This window comes from Mus pahari, chromosome 2 (assembly GCF_900095145.1).
Source record: "Mus pahari chromosome 2, PAHARI_EIJ_v1.1, whole genome shotgun sequence".
NCBI classification, from domain to species: Eukaryota; Metazoa; Chordata; class Mammalia; order Rodentia; family Muridae; genus Mus; species Mus pahari.
In genome coordinates, this window is record NC_034591.1 from 43,494,454 (window position 1) to 43,503,797 (window position 9,344).

At 39.0% G+C, this 9,344-nt stretch overlaps 1 protein-coding gene across 13 annotated transcripts in view; it reads right to left on the reverse strand.

Annotated features, from left to right (window-relative positions):
• The window catches only part of Cadps2 (calcium dependent secretion activator 2), a 518,996-nt gene that overhangs the window by 287,236 nt on the left and 222,416 nt on the right, over positions 1-9,344 (reverse strand). For 12 of the 13 annotated variants that reach the window (XM_029533832.1, XM_021190679.2, XM_029533805.1 and 9 more), the window contains exon 4: positions 8,958-9,038. In XM_029533832.1, coding sequence (XP_029389692.1) covers positions 8,958-9,038 — 81 coding nt within the window. Of the gene's footprint in view, positions 1-5,801; positions 6,128-8,957; positions 9,039-9,344 lie in introns of those variants that run through there. The other variant, XM_021190686.1, reaches the window with a different exon arrangement.

Consider the following 9,344-nt stretch of genomic DNA (forward strand, 5'->3'; position numbering starts at 1 on the left):
CTGGACCCATTATAGTTATATCAGAAAAGATTACATGGCGCAGTGACTCATCTGTACAGAACTATCATACTTATCACATAATGCATCTGCCTGCTTCAGTTTGGGGGGTTTTAAAAGTCCTAGGTTTTGGCAGCCTTGACTATATCTAAAGGTACATTTTATATATTCTATGAGGAAGTATTTTGTTATGAAATGATCACTGTATATATACTTTCAGATGGAGCATTGTTATAAGATGTGCATAAATAAAAACAGGTAGGGAGAAATGGTTTAGTGCAGAGATGAACCTTAATTATCCACCATGTTTGAAAGAGCAGAACTGAATGACTGGAAATATTCAGGATATAACGGTTCTTCTAATCAGGAGAAAATTGTCTTGGCACCATTTTCACCATACATGTGCATGATTGGGAGGATACACCCTTTGTAGTAAGTATTCATACCAAAACCCCCTTTTACTGAAAGAATGCGGAAATAGTTCTAGAATTGTATAATTTTCACATTGTACAAACATGAAAAGATGCCTTATAGCCTAATCCCTTATTCCTTCAGTCCTTCACTAAAGGTTCAGAAAAGACTTAATTTAAAGCAAAAGGCCGATGTATGATAGAAATTTGTTAAGTGAAAATAGATAACAGATTAATCTGTAAGATTCTACTTTATTACAGGAGTTTATTGACAGCTTTTAAAAAATTATCTTTGCAATCACTATTTCATTTTATATACTCAGTTAAAAACAAAATCCCAGGGACTGGAGAGATGGCTCAGCAGTTATGAGCACTTACTCTTTCGGAGGACCTGGGTTTGGTTCCTGGTAACTACTTGGTTCCTTAAAACCATCTGTAACTTCAGGTCCAGGGGATCCCACTGCCCTCTGCTCACCTCCAATGGCATTAGGCATGCATATGATATCAGACATGCATGCAGGGAAAGTACTCATACTCATAAAAGACAATAAATAAATTGTAAATGTAAAATATTAATATTTAGAGCTAAATTATCCTTCGAAAAGACTATGCTAATTTATAGTTCACAAAACGACAAAAGAGAATTTTTTCCCCCTTAAATCTTTGCTAACCTGAACTTGGCTTTTTCCTTCAATGTAGAGGGGATGCTTCATGACATGAGTTCAAGAGTAATGTCTGTCCCAGTGTAAACTCAAGGCTCAAGGACGGAGGCTTAGTCATCTTTCGGATGATTTCTGAACGCCCCAGAAAAATGTCAGCCTTTGTTGTTGTTTCCACTGGTGTCATTCAAAACCTCACCTTTGATAACTGATCTCTAACAGCAGTGAAACGCATCTGGCATGCTCCTAACAGATGCACCTGGCCTCTGACTCGAGTGTACCAGTTTATTCACTGGGTAGACTAGGATATCTGGCACCAGAGCAGGAATCAGCATTGTAGTCCCAGCCCACCTGTCTGCTCTTCTCCGGTTTAACCTGCATATATTCCTCTTAAAATAGTTTGCGTATTAGTAATACCTAATTTTACCTAAGACCCATATGTTGGAAGCCGCATTACCAAAATGTAAGTCTGCATATTTAGCAGGACAATTTCTTAATTTCTTTAAGGAAAAAGAAAAAAACAAAACAAACAAACAAAAAACAAGGTGACTGAGATTTTTTTTTTTTGCAATAAAAGCTAAAAGCAAACATTAAACCACAACTATATTTTTCTAGATGATTTAATAAATTTTATATTGGTGAGTTTGTCTGGTACCTGCAGATGTCAACTGAGGGCAGTGTAGTAGGGTAAAAATTCAGAGCTTACTTCTGGGTTTTGAAACCCCACCAATATCTGAGCTTGAAAACTCACCAACCCTTGTCCATAGCTCAAGACTTAAAGTTCCACCAATCTCCATCTTGGAAATCTCTATCCTGGAATACTCATCCCCCCTCCCCCAAACATGATATAAAGCCCGCCTCCAGCTAAGCTCCCTGCTGGTCCTTGCCTTAGCATTGGTAGCTTCCCTGTTGTGTCTTTCCCAATAAGTCTGCAGTATGAGCTTTGTTGTGAGGTGTGACTGTGCAATTCCTTGGCTCCCATATGTCAGAATACCTTTCCCTTCAGAGCGGCATATATTTGTATGTGTATCTTTCCCCTTAGAGTTATACACTTATATATCTAGGTTCCCCTCAAACTGGAAATTGTTCTTGTAAGCTGTCTTATGTGGGTGTGAGAAACTGAACCCATGTGCTCTGTGAAGGATTATCAAGTGCTTTAGACCACCGAGTCTCTCCAGATCCCTTAAAAAAATTAGACAAGTTGTAAAAGCTTTCTAAGAGAAATAAGAATCATGTGACAGTTAAAAATGAAGCAGGACAAGGCAGAGAGAGATCTGTTCAAAGTGAGGAATGGTGCTCACGCATAACCAGCAGGCCAGGTACTGAGTTGTACTTTCCATTTACTAGGGAGTTCCACTTCCAGTTTGCTAGCAATTAAACATTCCAGACATAGAGGTTGCAGGTTACCTTGCACAATTTTGTCCTTAAAAGATGCAAACGTTTGTCTCCTAGCTAAAATCGTGCAATGGCTACAATTTAGGTGTGCTTTTTTTTTTTTTTTTTTTTTTTTTTTTTGGTTTTTGAGACAAGGTTTCTCTGTATTGCCCAGGTTGTCCTGGAACTCACTTGGTAGACCAGGCTGGCCTCGAACGCAGAAATCCACCTGCCTCTGCCTCCCAAGTGCTGGGATTAAAGGCGCGCACCACCACGCCCAGATAGGTGTGCATTTTAAATTAACCACTTTTGTAACTAATCCAAGAAAGTTAACAGAATGCCCTAACACTTCATTTCTTAAGTTCTCTCTTGGATATTTTTACTATTCCATTTGCCCATTGATAATAGATTGAATAATATACTGTATTTTCATTTTGCATTTGTGTAGAATTTATAATTTTGCCTTTTAAAATTCTATTTTTACAGAGGAGGGGAAAAAGAAAACTTGTGACATATCTGAAAATTCTGACATGTCCTTTAAAAAAAAAAACTGTCCGAAGTGTTGCTTTATGGAAAATTATCATTAGCACATGAAAAGAATAATATCTGCTTATTGCTAAACACACTTCACACTTACACTGCCAAAGAGGAAACTGATAGACATCTTGAAAATAAATGTTTTACTTCCAGTTTTGTGGGAAGCTGACTATACTCGAATTTTATTTATGAAAAAAAATTCTCCTCTAAGTTTTCATTTAAACTTTGGCATTTATGGATAATATTTTATCAACTGCATTTAACCGGCTTTTGTGGCCACTTGGGAGCAACAGAATCGATCATCTATCAGATCAGCACACATGCTAAACCTGATCATTTTTGTGACTGGGATTAGACAAAGAATTGTTTTCAATTGTTTAACTGTGAGACTTTCTCATATATGAATTCTAGTTTGGCCCCAGGTCTACCATGGCACACGAGTGCCTCTAACATAATGATACACCTTATATCCTGAATCTGCAAGGTCTCTATTACTGTCTCCACTGCTTCAGGTGCCCTCGGCCTTTCTCTTCCCTTTCCAGCCAGACCCTTACTACTGCTGAGTCTCCCCAAGATGACTAATTCTTGCTTTCTGTTTCAAAACTACTTAGATTGGGTACCTTTAATTCCAAAATAGGAAATGTTACAAGATCTAAATCACTCTAATGCCACACATACAATGTGGGACAAGTATAGTCAAAACATAGGTGTTTTCAGTAAAGTTCTAAACAAAACCACTTTCAGTCCACGTAATTAAGGTACGAAACATAAATGTAATAGACTCTGTGTTCAGACTACTAAGACTACTTACACATACAAATATATGCTAAAATCTAAGACTTCCAAATCTGAAGTACTTCTGGTCCTAGTCACTTTGGACAGGGGAGAAAAAAAAAATCAACCTGAGTTAATTTGGGGATTCTAGTATCATTCAAACTACTTAGTCCCAAAGGTGATGAATGTACTGAGGTATATATTTGCAAATATATATATTTTGCAATATATATATTTGCAAATTCAGTTTTCCCTACCAGATTGATAGCCCCTCTCTATTCAAATATAGGAGAAAGCCAGTGTCTTACAAATTTGTTAGGAATTTAGTCCTGCCATGGCTTTCTGTTGATAATATGTAGTATGTAAAGACTCTTTCTAAAAACATCCATGGAGGCTGCAGAGATGTCTGAAGGATTAACAGCATTTGTTGCTCTCACAGAGGACAGAGGTTTGAGTCCCAGCACTCATGTGGCATATTACATATTACAACTGTCCTTACCTCCAGTTCTAGAGGATACAGTGCCCTCTTCTGGCCACCACAGACACACAACATACACACATACATACAAACATCACACACACACACACACACACACATACATACACACACATACATACACACACATACATACATGCAGGCAAAACACATACATAATAAGGTAATTATAAATACTACAAACAAGCTATTCTTTTAGCATCTGGCATTTCTTCTGCTCTAGATCGTTAGAGTACCACCAAGAAGATACTGGGCAAAAATCCTCTCTTGTCATAAACATAGAAAGTCTTAATAAGTATTAATTATAAAGTCATTTCTTACTATAGAAAATATCAAGTATAACATGGAGAAAAAGTGAGGAATAAGTCTCAGGGAATAGATGAGGGATTCTAACGTTCACCGGGATTGTCAGTGATGTTTCCAGAGAGGACAGAACTTTACAGCAGAAAATAAGATGAGAGAGGATGGGTATTGTGTGATGTTGGGTAGCGCTTGGTATCCAGCTATTTTGTCAGGTACCAGCATAGATGCTGCTATGGATACACTTTGATGTTATTAACAACCATAATCAGCCAACTCTGAGTGAATCAGATGGCCTGCTTTGGAACATGCCCTCTGGGTGTGAGGTGGCCAATTACACCCAAACAAGTCAGAGCAATTATGATTACCGACACTGAGAGGACCTCTCCTGAGATGTCAGCCATTTTCCCCTCCTGCAAGCCCACCCCTACAGTGGCATGGAACTCTACCCTGGCTGCCTGTAATTCTAGCGATTTCTAGTTAGAGTATAAAGAAAACAGAACAGCCTTTTATCTTTCCAGAGTTCGGGAGACTGTCACTAATTCTGGGGTGGGATTTTTCAGAGATGAAGTTTTTTTTTTTTTTTTTTTTTTTTTTGGAGACCAATCATTTTCCTGTAAATAACCTCTTACTCATGCCTCTATGAGGGGGGGGGGGAACCCAAAAACCTCACTGGTTTACTAAACTGGACTTGAATGGCATATTCCTGTTAGTGTGTCACCAACGCCCCATGTGCCTTGAAAAAATATTTGCTCACATCTTCGCAGTAAAACTTACATAATGACTCTATGAATGTGAGCATTATTCAGCTAGATTTTAAAGACCTTAAGAACAAAGTTTAAGTCCTGGGGAATAGTGATTCTACCTCAAGACTGTAACATAGAAATCTTGTTTGAACCTCCATTTCCCTTCTACAGGCCACTCTGCAGCTGTAGACTCGAGGCTGTATTTCCTCTTAACTGTATTTTCCAGCTGCCATATAGATAAACTGGCAGACACAGGTAGAAAACATCATTCCATCCTCCCCATCTATCTGGATCCCTGTAGGTTCTATTTCTCTAGAAAGCCTACACAACAAAGGGAAGAAGCATTCTGAGTGTCCACAGAAGATGGCTGGACAAATGAGAACAGGTCTGCGTAAAGACCTTAGAGCAAGAAGGGCAAGGGGCCATGAGAGCTGAGATGAACTGAGCAAAGGCCAGAGCTGAGAGGTATTTAAGGTCATGCAGAAAGCAAGCCAATCACACCGCACTCTACAGACCTTGAAGAACACTGTATTGTCATAGACATGGGGACTTTTACAAGGCTTTTGCAGAGAATCGCAGGCTGTTGTGCTGCAGGGTAGGGTGGAAGGTGGAAGTCTAGCTAAAAGTATGGAACAATTACCCCGGTGACAGGGACAGTGATGAATGGACCCAAGCAGAAGAGGGAGAATGGTGACAGGTGTCATCTCATGGAAATATTTCAAAAGTGGCAGAAAGCAAGGAGTGGTGACTTTTGCCCAAAGTCTCAGCACTCAAGAGGCCGAGGCAAAAAAGGTTAGGTTACTCTTTGAGGTTACCCTTGGCTATAGCAAGATCCTGTATGAAAAAAAAAAAAAATAAGTAGAGGTAACATGATTTTCTTATAAATCTTGCATGAAGCAGGAGAAAAAGAAAGAAGTCAAATATCATGCCAAGATCTTTTTGGTTTGAGTGACAGGTAAACTGGCACAACTCATTCAGAGCTGGTCTACCCTGATCACATTACCACTCGTTTTCTTCCTGCATAGCCAATTCCATGGATCTGTTTCCTTGGTCATAATGATCACCTTCCATGGGTTAGAAATGGAATTTATCACATATCATGGGCTCTCCCAAATACTACATAAACTGTATTTGGCATGTAGGAATATTTCTGCCTTGTTTTAGACCAAGGCAATTATATTTGTACAGCTATATCCTAAGCACTCGAGATAGTGGTTGCTGATAATAGTAGGTATCCAGCAAATATGGTTTAGTAAGTAGGAACATCAAAAAGTAAATACTTTGCGGACTACTGAACATCTAAAAGTAAACATGGACTCAGCTACTGGCCTTTCCAGCCTTGCCAAAATTTTTCCTACTTCTTTTAATTGTTCTTTAGCTAAAATAATAAAGATCAACATCCCTATTACTTGACACAAATTTCTGCCCTGTGGTTTTATTGCTATTATAATGTTTACACTGCTTTATGAAGTGTGAATAGGGATGTTCCTGATTGCAAACTGGTATTGCAGCACTAGTCTGAATTTATCTGACTAAGGAAGGAGCAAATGTAGTGAAAAACCAACTGTGGAGCCTAGGATGTGCCTGTGACCCATTCTGTTCACGCAGTAGATCTCTGATATTGGTGAAGTGTATAATTTTCCAAAGCTTCAGCCTCCTCTATAGAACCCACACTATCAACTGCCCTTATGATTCGTGGGGTAATGAAAGCATCAATCAACAAGGTCAGTGTATTGCTGAATCAATCTTTTGAGTAGGATTCTGAGGGCTTGGTTTGTTCTATTCAAAGTGGAAAACAATGAAACCTGTTCAACACGCCATGCTGATGTTTCTGCTAAAGTGTTTTGCAGTGATATTTTGAAGCATTTTACTCTTCTAATCTTACATGGCTTACTTTTTTTCTCCATACCTTCTCCAACTGGTCACATCTGTACTGAGACCACTGGGGTGTCTGAAAGGGAAGCCTTCTTGCTCAATGCTGATCCAATCTTTTGACACTCAGGGCAGGATTTATAAAATGCATTCTCCATAGACACGAGCTTAAGAACAAATCTGAGACATTCCTCTTTGTCTGTAACCATTTATAACATTAGTCAATCTATATTAGAAACAAGCATATGTAGACAGGTCCCTACTTGAACAAGTGCAATGTATAAGTAGGTTGCAGTAAGGGTATATCTAGACCGCTCTGGATTCTTTCCTAGCCTTTACCCTACAGGAAAAGCAACCAGCCTTCCAGACAGGTTCAGTATGACCCTAACACATCAGGTAAGACAGTTCAAATTCTAACATTTCCAGTAGCTTCAAGCTTCTGAATTTCTATGCAGTGAATTGCATAATGCACTCTCTTGAATGGTTCCATGCCTGAATCAATGTCTAGAGGGCAGCAGGAAGGCGTTTCCTTTAAACTCTGCTCTGTGTATGAATGCCATTCTTCAGTCTCATTCATAGCACCCCACATGGTCAGTCACTGGAGATTGTCCCTCTAGAAATATGCCTTGGTTCACACTTGGTTCCTACCTACCCTATTCTCCAATTTCCGTTGTCTTTCTCCTTTTCTTTCCAATATCTCAATCTGTTGTGTAGCATTAAATTTGGATAGGCAGAGTATTAGCACTCAGAAAATATGATCATAAATATATTTTTCCTTGGCAGAAGTACAAAATGTAACTGTTGGAGTCAGTATATGAAACATTTCCAGTGCTGTGGAAATTCACCGCCGTGGTTTAGGTGGACAGACATTTTCACATCCTGTAGCAAAAGCTTGTGAATGTGGATATACATGTCAGATAAGAAAGAGGCAGGAGGAGGGAGGGTAAGGAGGGGAGACAGAGAGAGAGGAGAAAGAGGGGAAGACAGGGGCAGGAAAGGAGGGAGGAATGTAGAAGAGGGAAAGAGAGAAGTGGAGTGGAGATGCTCTACCTAACAAACAGTTTTTGCTCAGCAGAAGGGAGACTTCTGTGCTGAAAAAAAATCCATAGCAATGCCACTGTAATTTTACTATGAAGAATTAAAATTTCTATATCATTGAAATAAATTGATCTGTCAATTCACACCAAAGAATAGTTGTGATGGCTAAGACACATCCAGGCAAACACCCAAAATATTAGAAAAAAACAAAACAAAACTCGGTTTTTCTTTTAAATAGATTTCTGTTCCCAGAAACAGTGGTTATAAAAGTAAAATAACTAGAATTCTAAAAGAAAACACATTTTATCTGTCAGATTTCATCTTATACATTTCAAATTGCATTTTAGCCAGTCAATCATTCCACCGAATATTAGTCAGTATCACTATTTGCCAAACAGTGCACTGGGAATTTTGGAATTTATATGATCTTTATAAGGAAATTCTTCTCCATGACTGTATTTTCTTGCTGGAGTATTAAAACTCTTCTAGATCTAGTTAGTAGTGAGAAAAGAAATCAGATTCTTTTAAACTCTTAGAAAGGTTATCATTGAATTTAGACAACTCACATAATACATATGGAAACCCCAGGTAGAGAGTGTCCTCCATTTAGAAAATAGGAGTTCAGGTATTTTGGGTTAAGACATTGTTAATATAGAAAAGCAAACTATAGCTCATGGTGGGCCTGTGTCATTTTGGAGAACATCCTGAATGTGAGTAGGTAGACACAGCACAGCAGTTAGCACACAGTAGGTACCTTTGCCATCTTCTCTGCCAACTGCAGGCGGCCATCAAGTTCCCTCCTGATCTGGGCTGCTTGTTCATCAGCGTTATCCAGCTGTAAGAGAAAAGAAATGTACGCATGTGGACAGATGGTAGCCCAGTGGCATAAAAACAAACATCCGGTGACTAAAAAAGCTTCAGGAAGCTTCCACAGCTACAAGAAGTCTGCTTGATTCCACTATACCCCAATCCTATTACTTTCCACTGGGTTTTAGTCACAAAAAGTTAAATCAACAGCTCAATTTATTAAGAAATGTAATTATTAGCCGGGCGTGGTGGCGCACGCCTTTAATCCCAGCACTTGGGAGGCAGAGGCAGGCGGATTTCTGAGTTCGAGGCTAGCCTGGTCTACAGAGTGAGT